The following is a 19,037-nucleotide window of genomic DNA, read 5'->3' as shown; positions in this document are numbered from 1 at the left end:
AGCGGGAGGAGCCTCTCCTACCTGCTTAAATCACTCTGAATATTGGCTAGATGGTCACTTTTATAAATGTCTGTATAGGATGGACATGAACTATAATACCCTAAAAAGAAGGTTGTTATTGTTCCCTAAGGAAATACTCAGTTTTGCTTGTTAATTTGTTATATAATGCAGGTAGATATACTGCATGTTATACAAAATTTGCATCTAGTACCCTAATGTCATTTATTACCATAAACAAATCTAAAAGTTATGGGTGGAGCCATGTGCTATTTCTCCAAGAAACACTACTAGTACGGTGAGTGTGAGTGATTTTTATTTTTTAGCATAAATACAGTATTTTAAAATGTGTTAATTGTTCAGTTCATTAGTGTTTTACAGTAAGAACCTGCACTTACTGATGATCAGTCAATCAGAACAGAGCTGAAAATTATAATAGAAAAACTATAATCTGTATCATTTAGGTGAATCCCAGCAGTTTCCTTTTCTGCATGATGGCTTTTGTGTGCAGTACTGTAAACTCCACCAATGTGCATTGTTGCATGATTACATATGGATTATATAACTTTTCTCATGATGAAATAGGTCCAGTGCATTTTGGAAATTTAATTGCAGTATAACTCTTAAGATTGTTAGGACTAAGTCAGTATAACACAGAATGTGCTCCCACATAATGAATAAGTAGTGTTTATGAACTGCAGTACAGATCAACAAAGTTTCTATTTTAAAAGCATCGGTATGTGTAAATTTACATGTGTAGATCGCATATACATGTAAGTAGCAATTTCAGAAAACTGCCATTTATCCATGGTGATTATCAGGAGGCAGAAATATCATACTTGAACATGGTTTAAACTTGGCTTGGGTGGACAAAAAAATCTTTATCTGTGTTGCCCATATTACATAAGCAATACATGTCTATGTTAAAAAAAAATCCCCACTGGGTTTTGCAGCAGCTCAGAGGCACACAAAGATTTTAAAGTTCTTGTTTCACCCAGCGCTTTGTATGAAGGATTAAGGAAGTAATTATCCTAAAAGCCCAGCTGTTTATTTCTGTCTTTAAAAAAGTTAAAATCAAAAACTGCAGCCTAAGTGTCAGTACTTAACTATATAGGTTTGTAAAAATAGGACCAGCTACACGTGTAAGTGTTTGCAGTTACATATGGAAATTAGATAATTGCCACTTCCGTGAGTAAATGCTGGTACTTACAGATGGGCAATACTGAGTTGATGTCACTCTTTTTTGAACATGTGTAAATTTGTAAAATAGCTGCTTTTGCCATACTACTTTATATGTATTATACAAAAGGCTGTGTTCTGTAGAGCCTTTTGTAAAATACTGCTGGAATTCAGTATATCCCCAACCAGGATGTCTGAATTCAGCATTACATGTAAAACAATCCTTCAGATGTGGTATTTATATTATAGGGTTGCTATGAGTTCATCCTCCTGATCATAGAATGATTGCTGTTGACTATCTTAGCTTGTGGCATTATTTATCTAAAATAGGCAGCAGATGCAGTAGAACTAATCTCTTAATATTGATTGCATGCACTGAAAATCTTTTGTTAGAAGCATAACAACCAGTGAATTTTACATGGGGGGGGGGGTATATGCCTACCCTAGATTTCTTAGTTTTGGGGCCAGTCTATCTCCCTTCTTCACTGCCTGCTGACCATACTACTGTGCTAACACAGTCAGTATGGCCTTGTCGTGACCTGCGGCAGTGCCAGCAGTAATAACAACAATGAACTGCAGGGCCTCATTGAGCAGGCTGGAAGGAAGTCTCTGCTATGACACGCCCCTACAGGAGCAGGAAGTCTGAAACAGAGGAGGAAGAATGCAGAAGACTTCCTTTCTGTATGTTCACAGAGGCTCAACAAATCCCCATGGTTCTTTGCTGTTAATACTACTGGTGCTGCCATAGAGCCAGCAAGGCCATATTGACTGCAAACACAGCAGTATGGTCAACTGGCAGGTGCAGAAGGGAGATTAGTGCTGTAGAATCAGACCTGCCAAATCTCCTGCATTTGGCATGACTCTCCCATTTTTGCGGGTCATCTCCTGCATCCTGCCAAAGAATTGGGCTCTGCCGCTGAGCAATGCCTTAATAAGACATCATCTCCTGCTGCTGTGGGACCAGTCTCATAGTAAGGGCTGTGGGACTGGTCCTGTGGCAGCAGGAAATGAAGTTTTATTAAGGCATCTCTTGCTGCCGCTGGAATGGGAAGTGACTTCTTGTGCTACGGCTGCAAATTGGGGCTGTTCCAGGGGTGGAACTGTGGGTGGGGTTGGGCAAAGGTGGGAGCAGGCTGGGGAGATGCCCTAAATCTCCTGCAGAAAAAGTAGGTTTCCTTGGCAGATCTGTAAAATCTTAGTGGGGTGGGGGGGGGGGGGGTTGACTGTCAGGAGATCCTGGACTTGGCCTTGACTGGTAAGTGGTAGGATGAGAATTGGGGCCATGGGGAGCAGAAATAGGTTGACAGAGGAAAAACACTACACATAGGAGAAGGAATAGGGAGATGGGGAAATATACAGTACAAGGGGGAGATGGGAAAAGATGCAGCGCAAGAGGGAGTTTAGGGTCTGCTAGACATAGGGGGAATAGAGAAATGCTGGATGGGGAAAAAGAAGTTAAGACAGAAAAGATATGATGGATAGGTAGGGATAGATGTTGGATAGGGAAGAAGGGGGACAGTTCATGAAAGACTGGGGGAATAAGTTTGAGGAAGGAGAAAGGGATAGGGAATTGGAGAGCTGGGGTGAAAGAAAGAAATGGGTAGGTGCTATACAAAACAGGGAAATTAAGGCGTGGTGGTTAGTAAGAAATGAAACCTGGATGGCAAAGTAAAATGGAAAAAAACTGAAAGGAAGAGATCAATGTTAGAGATGAATGTAGGGAAGAAAGTGAAGTCTGGAAAAGACAGTTGACAAATAGATAGGACACGAGTACCTGGAAACATAAGAAAAGATGGACAGAGGAAAGCAGAAACCAGAGCCTGGGACTAACACAATTAGAAAAATAAAATGGCCAGACAACAAAGGTAGAAAAAAGAGTTTTATTTTCAATGCTAAGATTGGAATGTCAGTTTTTGCAATGTAGATCTGCTATTGTTATATTTTGTACAGTAGATGGGGAAACATTTCTAGTTTTCTGGTGTAGTAGTTAAAGCAAGAGTCTGGATTCTTGGGATTTCATTTTGATTTTTGTCTATATATTTGTAGTTTGTGGATTCTTAATTTCTGTTTGGTGAGGGGTATGTGTGTGTGTGTGTGTGTGTGTCCAAAGCAGGGTATTCTGTTAGCATATTTTTTCTATGTAGGGGCCTGTACTAATCTGGCTTCTTCGGTTTTCCCAATAGGTGTACTGAAGTGCTAGGGCCCACTACATATTTATGGTCCTTGTTATATGAGTTTTGGAAATTAGTGCTTTAAAGGTAGATTTGCTGTAGGTCTTGAGCGACCTTTTTTTTTTTTGTAGAGACTTGTGTTTTACAATATGCCTGGTACTGAAAGGTTTCTTGCTGTTACCGAGATGACACTAGAATCAGATATTATTTTTTCTATTGTAAGATTTATAGCGAAACAAAAGCCTGTTGATGTTTTAACAGTTCCTTACATTGATCTACTCAAAAACGTTATCTGTACCACCTTACATAAGGCAATTCTAATTAGTGTCATCCTCCCTGCTACTACCCACTCCATAGAAAGTAGTGTTGGGTAATGTGAAAAATAATTCCCCCGCTTTCAGGGAGAAATTTCTTCCTACACCCATGGAGTCTTAAGTGTAAATATCAGTCTTGAATGATTTATTAATACTGCTGTGCAGACAGAATGACCCACTTTCTTCCTGTGAGAAAATCCTATAGTATTGTTTAACGGAGTATGGTTGTAAGTTTCCAGATTTCCTTTGATTGTACTTTACTAACAGGTGTGAAACTTCAGTAACTATTCCAGGGTTCTGAGGAGGAAATCACAACTGCTCCGATGCAAACAGAATTTTGTGCAGTACAGTGGATTCTTGTGATGATCGTTTTTTTTCACATGTGTGTGTCATCTTCCTCTTCCTTCTGTGCAGCTTCCTCAGATAAAGGGCAGGGAGGGCTGCTGACCTGTTCAGAATGAATACAACAATAACTTTAAAAATAAAATAGACATGTTATCATTAACACTGTGAACTCTGTGGTAGGTCCTTGTGCCACCTCTTACAGAATACATGAAATTAAAAATAGGACTGCATTTCGATTAAGGGTGGGGCAGAGCCAGCAGTCCATTGGGGGGGAGGGGATGGGGACCATGCATTTCCTCTCCCCCACCACATTAGGTATCACACATTTGCTGTTGGGGATGCCGAAGTACCACCAGTAGAAGAAATCCAGTGCCAAAGCTGCCCCTTTGTCTTACTGCCTCAGGAGCAAGTAAGTCAGCAGGGTGCTTCCAGCTGCTGTTGCCGGCACTCCCCAGTTCATGCATGAACTGAGCATACTTAGGGAGTGCAAGCATCGGTGGCTGGAGGCATGCTACTGACTTTCTCACTCCTGAGGCAGTAGGAGGAGGAAGGGGATGACTCCGGCAGCAGATTTCTTCGGCTGGTGGGGCTTCAGCTACCGCAACAGTCATTGAGCAGGTACTGCAGCTTTGGAGGGAGCCTGAGCCCAAGGTCGGGTGGGGGGGCCCAGGTTTCTAAGGCCTTTATCCCCCAAGATGTGCCGCTGATTATAGGCCCAGTGGCGTTCCTAGGGGGGGCGGTGGGTGCGGTCCGCCCCGGGTGCACGCCGCTGGGGGGGGTGCCGCGTGCCTGTCTGCTATGTTCGTTCTGTGCTCCCTCTGCCCCGGAACAGGTTACTTCCTGTTCCGAGGCAGAGGGAGCATGGAAACGAACGAAGCGGACAGGCGCACGGCACCCCCCCCCAGCGGCGTGCACCTGGGGGGGTTCCTTCGCCGGGGGGGGGTTTGCGCTGCACCTGGGGGGGCGGGGCGCATCGGCGATCCTCCCCGGGTGTCAGCCCCCCTAGGAACGCCACTGTATAGGCCCAATACCTTTCTTTCTCTTGCCTCCAGGACCAACTCTTTCTCCCTCCCTCCTCTCTAGCCCCAGGCACATTACTTCTCTCTCTCTCTCTCTTCCCTCACTCCAACACCCCCCCCCCCCCCCGAGTCCAACACCTCTTTTTTTCTTCCTTCCTTCCCCCCTCCACCACAGCTCACTATCTCTCTCTCCCCCTCCCTCCCTCCTTCCTTCTGAGCCCCAAAATCTCCCTCTCTCTTCTCCCTCCCTCCCTACCTCCTCTTCTCCCTCAGGTCAGAATCTCTCTGTATTTTTCCCCCTCCCAATCCCTCTGTGTGCACGGTCCAGCATCTCTCCTTTCCCTTTTGGCCCTGCCCTCAGTTCTCGCTCAATTCCGCCCCCCCCCCCCCCCATGGATGGTCTGGCATATGCCTCTCTTCTTTTGGCTTTGCCTGCAGTTCTCTCTTAGTTCCCTCCCTCCCACCCCACACAGTCTGACATCTCTCCCTCTTCTTTTGGCCCTGCTTGCAGTTCTCTCTCAATTCCCCCTCCCCTGCACAATGCCCTAGGTTCTCTTAAGTCCCTTCCTCCCTTGCCCTCTCCCTCTCCACCCTCCACATGGTGTCCACAGTTCTCTCTTAATTCCCTCCCCCCTCTCCCCTCTTGCATGATGTCCGCGGTTCTTTCTTAATTCCCTCCCTCCCCCCCTCCATGGTGCCCGCTGTTCTCTCTCAATTCCCTCCACCTCCCTCATTTGCATGGTGCCTGTGGTTCTCTCAATTCTCTCCCTCTCCCCCTAGCACAGTTCCCGTGGTTCTCTCTCAATTTCCTCCCATCTCCCCTCTGCCCCCCTGCATGGTGCCTGTGGTTCTGTCTCAATTCCCTCCCTTCCTCCTTTCTCCCCCTGCAGTGCCCATGGTTCTCTCTCTGTTCCCTCCCCCCTGCATGGTTCTCGAGTTTCTCTCAATTTCCACTCCCCCTCTCCCTCCTCCCAGTGTGGCATCTCTCCCTCCCAATCCAAACTCCCTACCCGGTGTATCTTTTTAAACGTGTGCTGCCCACTTCTCCCCACTGTGCATGGTCTGGCAATGCTCATTCCCTCACAGGCCTGCCTGTGGCTTGCCTCCCCACACCCATTGTGTACCTTTTTAAACAGAAGTCTTCAGTGCAGGCCAGTGGCAGTCATATTCAAAGACTGCCTGTGGCCTGCACAGGCCTTTCTCTCTGACCCAGCTTGCCCCTTCTGACACAGGCCAGGTCAGAGGGGAAGGCCCGTGGAGGCTGTAGGCAGCCTTTGAGTTGGCTGCCGTTGGCCTGCAGGGCCAAAGACTTCTGTTTAAAAAGGTATATGGGGGGGTGATGGGGAGGGGGAGAGCCGCAGGCAGTTCCAAGAGGGGAGGGAAGTGATGCTGGACCATGTACAGTGGGGGAGGCTCGGGAGGGAGGTGATTAATTATTAATCATGATTAAATGTTTAAATCATGATTAATAATTAACACGTTAATCACAGCAGTAACCACTATTAACGTGCAGCCCTAATTAAAAATAAACTAAATAATAATACTCATAATCCACTGAAAGACAAATCTACTCAAGTGATATCAAACAATGGATGCTAATCTATATATATAAAAGGCACAACCAACGTTCTAATGAAGCCTCACTTCCGGTTTGCATGGTGGTGTAGATATCCGGTTTTCCCCATGAGTGTCTGGCCCGCCCTCGAAGGCGGAGCACTGACACTCATGGGGAAAACAATGAATGACAACCACATCCACACTACAGGGGCAGGAGTAGGGAAACACGCGGAGCGTGTTTCCCTACTCCTCCCCCAGCCTACAAAGCAACTCTCACTGCCCCCCCAAATAAAACACCCCGAAGCCAAACCCCTACCCCCCCTTCGCCCCATCACACAACCCCCTACTCCCCCTCGCAGCATCACAGAAGCCCCTCCCCCTGCCACATCAACAAACCCCCTAGGAGCAGCTCCAGAGACGACAGTCCCCCCTACACTCCCTCTCCCAAGTCACTGCCGCTCCCCCCTCTCCCTCCGACCAGCAACTTTCCCACCAGTCCCACCCACACACCCACCCAACAGACCTGCCGTACCGCTCCAATCTCTGCCCGAAGCAGCAGTACCGGACCAACAAAAAAAACATCAGCTGTTTACACGAAGCAGGCACGGCACCGCTGGCTCTGCAGCTGCTCCTCTCGCCTCTCACGTCACTCCTACGGGGTCCTTCTCCAGGGGCAGTTACGTCGAGGCGCGAGGACCGGCTGCACAGCCAACTGCCAGTCCTGATGGCCTCCTGCGGTGCCTCGCCTGCTTCGTACAAACAGCTGATGCTGTTTTTGTACCGCCACTACTGCTGCTTTGGCCACACATCGGACCTGCTGCCGCCTCTGTGGATGGAGAGAGTTGCTGGCCGCAAGGAGAGGGGGGAGCAACGGCGGCAACTTGGTGAGGGGGAGATGGACAGTGGCTGCACAGACATCGGGGGGGGGGGGGGGGGGAAGCGGTGCTAGCGCCCGTTTCATTGCTCTCTGAAACGGGCCTTTCACACTAGTGTCATATAAAACGAAATATTCTCAGAGGTCAGCAGGATAGATACATGTAAATGAATGCGTGATGTCATTTGACAGGCACTGGGACTCACCTGGGGGTTCTCAATGGGATGAAACAGGAGTGGTCCCACTCCACTCTCGCCCCATAAAAGACCTTCCCAAAAGAATTAATTTTGAGTAAATAGATATATTTTTTCTCTCTTGCATTCTCTGTTCTTACCTTTTGGTGCTATTATAGAAAACTTCCTGTTCTTCAGTTATATACTTTGCACTTCTTTTACCAAGTGTACTTTTAACAAAAAATTCTGCCTTGATCTGATTTGTCTTCCTAGTTGATACCAAGTCATTATCTCTGCTAAATAAACCAGCTCATCTTTTCTTACAGCCCAAAATGCTAATGCAAAAACTTTACATATAATTTGACTGAGACAAGTAACCACTACAGGGTCAAGAACTGGATTGGCTTTCTTTCTTTCCCATGTTTCCCTATCATAGCTTACATACAGGCTCATTTTTAAAAGAGAAAAACGTCCAAAAAGTAACATGTCTGCATTTGGACGTTTATGAAAAATTAGATATAATAGGCATCTCTGAGACCTGGTAGAAGGAGGCTAACCAGTGGGACACTGTCATACCGGGGTACAAATTATATTGTAGTGATGGGTGGATCGAATTGGTGGAGGGGTAGCACTGTATATTAACAAAAGCCTTGAATCAAATAGATTGAAAATTCTGCAGGAAACAAAACACTTCTTGGAATCACTGTGGATTGAAATTCCATGTGTAAAGGGGAAAAGGATAATGATAGGAGTGCACTACCGTCCGCCTGACCAGGATGAACAGACAGATGCAGAAATGTTAAAGGAAATTAGGAACGCAAACAAACTGGGCAACACAATAATAACGGGTGATTTCAATTACCCTGATATTGACTGGGTAAATGTAACATTGGGACAAGCTAGGGAGGTAAAATTCCTTGATGAAATCAAGGACAGCTTTATGGAGCAGCTGGTGCAGGAACCGACGAGAGAAGGAAAAATTCTAGACCTAGTCCTTAGTGGAGCGAATGATCTGGTGCGGGAGGTAATGGTGCTGTGGTTGCTTGATAACAGTGATCATAATATGATCGGATTTGATATTAGCTTTGAAGTAAGTATACATAGAAAATCAAATACGTTAGCGTTTAACTTTAAAAAAGTAGACTATGATAAAATGAGAAGAACGGTGAAAAGAAAACTTAGAGGAGCGACTGCGAGGGTCAAAAATTTACATCAGGCATGGATGCTGTTCAAAAACACCATTCTGGAAACCCAGGCCAAATATATTCCGCGTATTAAAAAAGGAGGACGGAAGACCAAACGACAGCCGGCGTGGTTAAATAGTGAGGTGAAGGAAGCTATTAGAGTTAAAAGAAAATCCTTCAGAAAATGGAAGAAGGAACCGACTGAAAATAATAAGAAATGGCATAAGGAATGTCAAGTCAAATGCAAAGTGCTGATAAGGAAAGCTAAGAGGGACTTTGAAAAAAAAAGATTGCGTTGGAGGCAAAAACACATAGTAAATTTTTTTTAGGTATACTAAAAGCAGGAAGCTGGCAAAAGAATCAGCTGGACCGCTAGATGACCGAGGAGTAAAAGGGGCGATCAGGGAAGACAAAGCTATAGCGGAGAGATTAAATGAATTCTTTGCTTCGGTCTTCACCGAGGAAGATTTGGGTGGGATACCAGTGCTGGAAATGGTATTCGAAGCTGACGAGTCAGAGAAACTTAATGAATTCTCTGTAAACCTGGATGATGTAATGGTGCAGTTCTACAAACTGTAGCAAATCTCCTGGACCGGATGGTATTCATCCTAGAGTACTGATAGAACTGAAAAATGAGCTTGCAGAGCTAGTGTTATAAATATGTAATTTATCCTTAAAATCGAGCGTGGTACCGGAAGATTGGAGGGTGGCCAATGTAACGCCGATTTTTAAAAAAGTTTTCAGAGGAGATCCAGGAAATTATAGACCAGTGAGTCTGACATCGGTGCCGGGCAAAATGGTAGAGACTATTATTAAGAACAAAATTACAGAGCATATTCAAAAGCATGGATTAATGAGACAAAGTCAACATAGATTTAGTGAAGGGAAATCTTGCCTCACCAATCTACTACATTTCTTTGAAGGGGTGAATAAACGTGGATAAAGGTGAGCTGGTTGATATTGTGTATCTGGATTTTCAGAAGGTGTTTGACAAAGTACCTCATGAAAGACTCCAGAGGAAATTGGAGAGTCATGGGATAGGAGGTAGTATTCTATTGTGGATTAAAAACTAGTTAAAAGATAGAAAACAGAGAGTAGGGTTAAATGGACAGTATTCTCAATGGAGAAGGGTAGTTAGTGGGGTTCCCCAGGGCCCTGTGCTGGGACCGCTGCTTTTTAACATATTTATAAATGACCTAGAGATGGTAGTAACTAGTGAGGTAATTAAATTTGCTGATGACACAAAGTTATTCAAAGTCGTTAAATCACGGGAGGATTGTGAAAAATTACAAGAGGACCTTACGAGACTGGGAGACTGGGCATCTAAATGGCAGATGACGTTTAGTGTGAGCAAGTGCAAAGTGATGCATGTGGGAAAGAGGAACTCGAATTATAGCTACGTCATGCAAGGTTCCATGTTAGGAGTCATGGACCAAGAAAGTTTAACATTTTAAAATATATTTCTTTATTAAATCAATACAATTTTCCTAAAATAAAATCCATTCCCTTAACCCATAGTTATTAACCAATCCATACACCAATACATTTAAAACCAAACAATTCTCCACAATACTCTTTCAATACACATTCAAATAGCATATATCTGGCAATCTTTTACATCAATGTGTGATCATAGCTCTTTAGTCATGTTAATCCATGAGATTGAGTGGTTAAACCTCTAGAGTATATAACCTCTGTGTTAGTTGGTAACCATCTATGCGTTTGGGAGAGCAGTTCTAGCTCACCACTGCATCGCTGGTATTTGACTACCCCACCACCTGGATGAGCCAGTAAGTGTATCTATGATAGCATGTTAATGTTTAATTTTGAGAGTTTTTAACAATGATATATATTAATTAGAATTATAGTTAACCCACTGTTATTGTGTTTAGAATTCAAGACCCCTGATGACGCTTTTATAGTGAAACATGAGCATGTTGGGTCCTGGTCGTATGGTGGAATACTATAAGAATAGGAGAGATTGAAACTCTAATACAGATGTAACTACATTTTCAAAAAATATATATATCTGGAACACATGATACTGCTAATGGTGAAAATGGACAGTTTTGGATGTTGCTGACTGACATCATCAATGGTTGTTCAAGATTTATCACTAACGTTACAATGGTTTGTTAGAAAAAAGGACAGAACTATTTTACAAGTTGGTGATTCAATGAGTCTGATTTGAAGCAAGGCTGAATCCTGTGGGAGACTCTGGAGCAGTGGATTAACACATGACTAAAGAGCTATGATCACACATTGATGTTAAAGATTGCCAGATATATGCTATTTGAATGTGTATTGAAAGAGTATTGTGGAGAATTGTTTGGTTTTAAATGTATTGGTGTATGGATTGGTTAATAACTATGGGTTAAGGGAATGGATTTTATTTTAGGAAAATTGTATTGATCTATTAATAAAGAAATATATTTTAAAATGTTAAACAGTTACTAGTGAGTAATTTGTAATATAATGTGTAACTAATTATAGAGTTGAAACCTAGATTGTAATTATGGACCAAGAAAGGGATCTAGGTGTCGTCATTGATGATACATTGAAACCTTCTGCTCAGTGTGCTGCTGCAGCTAGGAAAGCAAATAGAATGTTAGGTATTATTAGGAAAGGAATGGAAAACAAAAATGAGGATGTTATAATGCCTTTGTATCGCTCCATGGTGCGACCGCACCTCGAATATTGTGTTCAATTCTGGTCGCCGCATCTCAAAAAAGATATAGTGGAATTAGAAAAGGTGCAGAGAAGGGCGACGAAAATGATAAAGGGGATAGGATGACTTACCTATGAGGAAAGGCTAAAGCGGCTACGGCTCTTCAGCTTGGAGAAAAGGCGGCTGAGGGGAGATATGATAGAGGTCTATAAAATAATGAGTGGAGTTGAACGGGGGTAGATGTGAAGCGTCTGTTCACGCTTTCCAAAACTACTAGGACTAGGGGGCATGCGATGAAGCTACAATGTAGTAAATTTAAAACGAATCAGAGAAAATGTTTCTTCACTCAATGTGTAATTAAACTCTGGAATTCGTTGCCAGAGAATGTGGTAAAGGCGGTTAGCTTAGCAGAGTTTAAAAAAGGTTTGGACGGCTTCCTAAAGGAAAAGTCCATAGACCGTTATTAAATGAACTTGGGGAAAATCCACTATTTCTGGGATAAGCAGTATAAAATGTTTTGTACATTTTTGGGATCTTGGTGGGTATATGTGACCTGGATTGGCCACTGTTGGAAACAGGATGCTGGGCTCAATGGACCTTTGGTCTTTCCCAGTACGGCAATACTTATGTACTTATCTCACAAAGACGTACAAAACAGTATTTTCAAAACCTATTTTTAGACGTCTTTCTCTGAAGTCCGTCAAAAGGATGTCTAAATCTCAAGGGAGTGTGCCAGGGGTGTGTTCAAGGCGGGACTTGGGTGTTCCTAATACTTAGACGTCTTTCAGCCATAATGGAACAAAACAAAAATATGACTACAGCTTAATGTTTTGAGCTATACCTGTTTTTATAACAAATAGCTGCAGTGAGACTTGAATCCACTTCTGCAGGATCAAGGTCTGCTGCACTGACCACTAGGCTACTCCTCTTCTCCACACAAGAGGTGCCCCAAATGACCAGATGACCATTGGAGGGAATCGGGGATCACCTCCCCTTACTCCCCCAAATCACTAAACATTTTTCCAAACAGCATTTTCAAAAGGAAAAGATAGACTTTTTTTGTAGAAAATTACCTTTCCTGTTCTGATTTTGGACGTTTTACAAAAAACATCCAAATTTAGACTTAGATGTCATATCCAGAAATGCCCCTTGGGCATTTGACTTGCCCAAAGTCACAAGGAGCAGCAGTGGGAATTGAACCCATGTTCCCAGGATCAAAGCCCACTGCACTAACCATTAAGCCACTTCTCCTCTGGTTTGGATATCTTGCATTTGGATGTCTTTTGTTCAAAAATGGACCAAAAATAGGACGTCCAAATCACAAGACGTCCATAGCATTTTCGAACACTAAAGATAAACATCTATCTTTTTCGAAAATGACCTTCTTTCCTGTTCAGAATTTGGACGTTTTTGTAAAACGACCAAATTCTGATTTAGACGTTCTATCGAAAATGCCCCTCATAGTAACATAGTAAATGACAGCAGATAAAGACCTGAATGGTTCATCCAGGCTGCCCAACAGTCACATTAAACTAACAATGAATGTGATATAAAATACTTGATCATGGTCTTTCTTTGGCATGTCTAGGACATAATACCATAGAAGTCTGCCCAGCACTGTCCTCATGTTCCAGCTACTGGAATTGCTGTCAATGTCCTCTCCAGCCCAGTGGTGTACCAAGGCGAGGCGCGGTGGGGGTGGTCCACCCCAGGTGCATGCCGCTGGGGGGTGCCGCGGCACGCGCCTGCTCCGAGTTCGCTAACTTCGCTCGTTCACTGCAGTTCCCTCTGCCGGAGCAGAGGGAGCTGCAGCAAACGAGCAAAGTTAGCAAACTCGGAGCAGGCGCGCGCTGTGGCACCCCCCCCCCAGCAGCGTGCACCCGGGGGGGCGTGTCATTTCACCGTAGGGGGGGAGGTGTCATTTAGGGGGGGGGGGGGGGGGCGCTGCACCCGGGGGGGGGGGCACATCTGCGATCCGCCCCGGGTGCCATCCAGGCCAGGAACGCCACTGCTCCAGCCCATCCCAAACTGGATTGGCATAAATGGGACACAGACTGTACAAGTCTGCCCAGCACTGGCCTTAGTTCTTCAAAGCTGGAGTCACCATCTAAGCACCATTCAACACATCAAAACACATACAGCCATTTAAGTTGGGTTTTTGTACTATCTATTTTCTAATTAGAGATCCTCTGTGTTCATCTCACGCCTTTTTGAATTCCATCACCATTTTTGTTTCTATCATCTCCCTTGGGAAGGCATTTCAGGCATCAACCACCCTCTCCATGAAAAAGAATTTCTTGAAATTACTCCTAAATCTACCACCTTGCAACCTCAATTCACATCCACTAGTTTTAATGTTCCCCCTTTTCTGGAAGGGGAAATGGTATGCTTGATGGTTATCAGCATATTCTAAGAGACACTATTCAGATAAAACTACTTAGTCCTTCTCTGTGAGTCACAATTCAGAAAATGCTAAAATATCCAATTTGTGTTTGAAAGAATCATTAGGATTAAAAAAATAATAGAGCACGCAATAAAAGGCTTTCTATACTCTGTTTCTCCTCAATCCTCATTTCCCAGGGGCTCTGTCATAATATTTTGGCCTTCAAAGAGTTAACAGAATAAGGGAATGCAGCATGGGATAACACAGAGGATCCCTGTATGGCAAGAGGATGGAATAAAAGTATAGAGCAGTGGTTCCCAAACATTTTCAGTTCATGGCACCCTTCATGTCCGAACAATTTTTCGTGGCATCCCTACCCCCAGCTACACCGATCTTCATGCCTCCTCCACCCCCGGCCACACGGGTCTCCATCTTTTTTTCTGCACAAATATAACAGTGCTAGGGTATAATCAGCCCCTCCAAATGGCACACTGATTACGATTTATAAAAAATTACTAATCTACCTATGAAAAGTTATTCTGTTATTATACTTCCTCTTTGTACATCTGTATGCTGCACAAGCCAGCATGTTTAAAAATATGTGAGATTAAATTAAAAATGCTACCAACAATAAAGAATGACAACTTGGATGCAGCAGCTCATAGGTTTGCTTGCTTTGTTTTGAATGGGAAGGGAAACATAGACTGACCTTATTGGCTTCAACTTTTTGGCTTCATCCCGTCTCCTGATTTCATCCACCCTGACAGTTGCCTCTGCGAGTCCTGAAGGCCATCTGCTCCGTGTCCCCAGTGGCCGCAACAAAAAAAAAAGCAAGCATGTAGCCGTCTTTCAGGCATGGGCTGTCAGCTCTGCTGGTCCTCTGCCCCCGCTGACGTAAACTTCCAGTTCCAGAGGCAGAGGACCGGCAGAACTGATAGCACATGTTTGAAGGCTGCTGCAGCCCTGTGCTTGCTTTTTTGTTGTTGTTGTTGTTTTTCTGCCACTGCTGTGTGCAGTAGCAGTTCGGGCAGGAAGGAGGTCAGGATTTGCAGCGGCACTCAAGAGAGCTTGCTGTGGCGAACCAGGGTGCCATGGTGCACAGTTTGGGAAATGCTAGTATAGAGTAATTCTATTCTAAGCACAGGTATGGGGGGAGGGGGGAGTAACCTGCACATAGAGGCAGCTACAACACTAAAAACAAGGTTGGGGGGTGAGGTTAACCTGCACACACTGACAACCCTGGCCACCTTTTGGGCAGCCTGGATGGACCGTGCAAATCTTTATCTGTCATCATTTACTATGTTACTGGGTGGCTTGGAAGCCTTCAGAACATGCATAGAACATCCTTAGCAATGGAAAGAGAAGGTAAAATCAGAGGTTTAATAGGATCTGTAGTATTTTACAGGTAACGTGGAGGGGCATAATCGAACGGGGCCAGCCATCTATATGGGCAGCCATCTCTAAGGCCGGCCTTGTAAAGCGGCATACCCGATCGTATTATCGAAACAAGATGGCTGGCCATCTTTCGTTTCAATAATACGGTCGGGGCCGGCCATATCTCAACATTTGGGCCGGTGTTAGAGATCGCTGGCGTTATAGATCACCGCCGTTGGTTTCCGCCGATAATGGAAACTAGTGCCAGCCATCTCAAACCCGGCCAAATCCAAGGCATTTGGTCATAGGAGGAGCCAGCATTTATAGTGCAGTGATCCCCCTCACATGCTAGGACACCAACCGGGTACCCTAGGGGGCACTGCAGTGTAGTTCAAAAATTGCGCCCAGGTGCATAGCTCCCTTACCTTGTGTGCTGAGCCCCCCCAAAACCCACTCCCCACAACTGTACAACACTAACATAGCCCTTATGGGTGAAGGGGAGCACCTAGATGTGGGTACAGTGGGTTTTGGGTGAGTTTTGGAGGGCTCCCATTTACCACCACAAGTGTAACAGGTGGGGGGGCCTGGGCCCGCCTGGCTGAAGTCCTCTGCAGTAACCACTAAAAACCGCTCCAGGGACCTGCATAGTGCTGTGATGGAGCTGGGTATGACATTTGAGGCTGGCATAGAGGCTGGCAAAAAATGTGTTTAATTTTTTTTTTTGGGTGGGAGGGGGTTGGTGACCACTGGGGGAGTAAGGGGAGGTGATCCCCAATTCCCTCCGGTGGTCATCTGGTCACTTGGGGCACTTTTTTCTGGCTTGGTCCTAAAAATAAATGGACCAAGTAAAGCCGGCCAAGTGCTCGTCAGAGCCAGCCTTCTTTTTTTCCATTATCGGCTGAAGCCGGCCATCTCTTAACCACACCCCTGTCCCGCCTTCGGTACCCTGCCGACACGCCCCCTTGAACTTTGGCCGGCCCTGCGACGGAAAGCAGTTGAAGCTGGCCAAAATCGGCTTTCGATTATACCAATTTGGCCGGGTTTAGGAGCTGGCCGGCCATCTCATGATTTGTGTCGGAAGATGGCCGGCCTTCTCCTTCGAAAATAAGCAGGATAGTAACATAGTAAATGACGACACATAAAGACCTGTATGGTCCATCCAGTCTGCTCAACAAGATAAACTCATTTTATATGATATGCGATACTTTGTAAGTATAGGCAAAAAGGAGCAGATCAATCAGTGGTGTAGATGAAACTTTATTAGAAAAATAATGATTGCCCGACACAGACTGTCTTTCGCCCACAAGGGCTGTCTCAGGGGCTCCAAAATAACAAACAATATTAAAACAAATTAAAAACATATATATAACCACAAATAATGTACATAGAAACATATTGTGTCAATTGAATAATATATGGGACTCTGAAAATGTCTTAAAATTAAAAAATAAATGATGTTTAAAACGTCTCAATAACTAATAAAGAATAGTAAAGAATAATGGTCACTCACTTCAATCGCTGCAAAACAAAGAACAGCAGGTCAACTTCTCCCAATACAATGTCCCTTCATTGAGCGCAGTGAGTAGCTGTGTCTATCCCGTTTTATTCTTGTGTAAGATCGCGATGTGCCTCACACTGTTTAATTTACTTTTAAACATTGTATTGAGAGAAGTTGACGTGTTGGTTTTTTTGCTCTGCTGTTCTTTGTTTTGCAGCAAATGAAGTGAGTGACCATTATTCTTTACTATTCTTTATTAGTTATTGTTTGTCTCCTCATATATCATTTAATTATATAGTTATTTTGAGATGTTTTAAACATCATTTATTTTTTAATTTTAAGACATTTTCAGAGTCCCATATATTATTCACCCACAATCAAATCATTTATTTATTTTAAAATATTTTTCTGCACTATTTAATTATCTATCTGTTTTGAGACGTTTCTAGTGGCCAATATATATAGTAATATATTTTTTATTTTCATTTTTATGTTTGTCGTCATGGTATCCTTTTTAACCGCTTTTTTTCTCTTCCAAGTATCACGTTCATTTGTTCAATTGACACAATATGTTTCTATGTACATTATTTGTTATTATATGTTTTTAATTTGTTTTAATATTGTTTGTTATTTTAGAGCCCCTGATGCAACCCTTGTGGGCGAAGCACAGTCTGTGTCGGGCGATCATTATTTTTCTAATAAAGTTTCAACTACACCACTGATTGATCTGCTCTTTTTTGCCTCCACGTTGGATTTTGCGGATTGTCTGCCTTCTTGTTTTTTGGGACCATACTTTGTATGTATACCTGAGTTTGATTTGTCCTTGCCATGCCCAGCACTTTTCTTGTACTAAATGTTATGAAGCTAACATCGAAACCCCTTAAAATTTACACTCAAGCCCATCCATATCTATTTAGTTACGATCAGGGCATAGACCGTAGAAGTCTACCCAGCAGCGGTTTTGCTTCCCAATTTACCCGCATCACCACCCAATCTCCCAATAGGAATTATATGTGCCTGGAGGTGTTTACCCACTAATAATTTCTCTGTTTCCTTGACATTTTTAAGTCCATATTTTTCATTAGTTATTCCTTGAAAAAGATACTAGTTTTAAAATCACTTACCTTATTATTTGATTTGGGGTAGAATTTTTCTGGCTCAGTTTGTGGTTTTTTAGTGTGGGTGGGAGATTCAGTAGATTTGAGGGTGGATTTCTCTGGCTCAGCTGGAGATTCCTTAGTGTAGCTTGGAGGCTCAGCAAATTTGGTAACCGGATTGGCCATGGCAGAAGTGATATGACTATTCTGAGCTTTTAAGTATTCATATGCATCTTTAGAAGCAACCAGCAGGGTCAACCTAGGTCCAGCTTCTTGGATTCTCTTTACGACATCCTCATAGAACTGCATTTCAACATTGACCCCATTTACTTCCACCAGAACATCCTCATCTTCCAGACCTGATATATCAGCTGGGCCCCCTTTTACCACCTGTAAACAGAATTTTTACCTGTGAGTAGGAAGGGCCAAAATATAACAAAGACCCAATAGCAGATACATCTATAAGGTGCCATTTGCCTCTATCAATTTTGTTACACCTCTTTCACATAGTTTGGTTATAAGGGTTGGTAACAAATATCTCCAAGTATTAAGAAAGTGAAATTGCTTACCTGTAACAGATGTTCTCTGTGGATCACAGGATAAATCTGCCACACATAAGAGTTTAACATCATCCTAATAGCTACAGTTTGGATCTACTGTCTAAGAACCCAGAAAATATAGGAAAGGTTTCTCTGGGCCTGTGAGGATGTTCCTTCCCAAGGAACCGATGCCTCTCCTCCTCAGTTTATTTGATCTGCCTGGCAGGAACAGATCTTTCTTTCTTTCTTCTATCAGAACTTTCTCGCTTATGCCCTAGAATTGCCATAGAATGAAACCCTGAGGCTCTGTTTCACTCACCATACAGTGGGGCTTCTCCTCCAGTTAGACAGTAATTCCTAATATCCTTGAGTTTTTGCAGAAAGGTCTAGAGCAGGCATTAACCCTAAATTCTCTAAAGGTTCAGGTGACGGTCCTCTCCTGCTTGTCTTGTGGTGCATTCTTGTGTGGGATGAAGGAGCTTAGCCTTTCCTCACATCTGGCGCTCAATGTTATGGCAGGGCCCTTAATTGAGTCCCTTCTTACTTTAAAGCCATGTACAAGTGCTGCTTCAAATGGGTGTCCGCTGCAGCACTATTGCCTTCCTTTGCTCCTATGCTGCCCCCTCTGCCTCCACCTCTGAGATCTGATGCCTGGTCTTGCCTAA

General features: G+C 43.8%; 1 protein-coding gene across 6 annotated transcripts in view; it reads right to left on the bottom strand.

Annotated features, from left to right (window-relative positions):
* Positions 1-289: 289 nt before the first annotated feature.
* Positions 290-19,037, bottom strand: part of PDZK1 (PDZ domain containing 1) — a 150,438-nt gene continuing 131,690 nt past the window's right edge. For all 6 annotated transcript variants that reach the window (XM_030203757.1, XM_030203761.1, XM_030203759.1 and 3 more), the window contains exons 8-9: positions 17,861-18,223; positions 290-4,109 (exon numbers count right to left, since the gene is read on the bottom strand). In XM_030203757.1, coding sequence (XP_030059617.1) covers positions 4,038-4,109; positions 17,861-18,223 — 435 coding nt within the window. In that variant the 3' untranslated portion in view covers positions 290-4,037. The remainder of the gene's footprint in view (positions 4,110-17,860; positions 18,224-19,037) is intronic.

Source organism: Microcaecilia unicolor, chromosome 5 (genome assembly GCF_901765095.1).
Source record: "Microcaecilia unicolor chromosome 5, aMicUni1.1, whole genome shotgun sequence".
Classification (NCBI taxonomy): domain Eukaryota; kingdom Metazoa; phylum Chordata; class Amphibia; order Gymnophiona; family Siphonopidae; genus Microcaecilia; species Microcaecilia unicolor.
The sequence above is the reverse complement of the archived record's forward strand: the minus strand, read 5'-3'. Positions and strand labels throughout refer to the sequence as shown.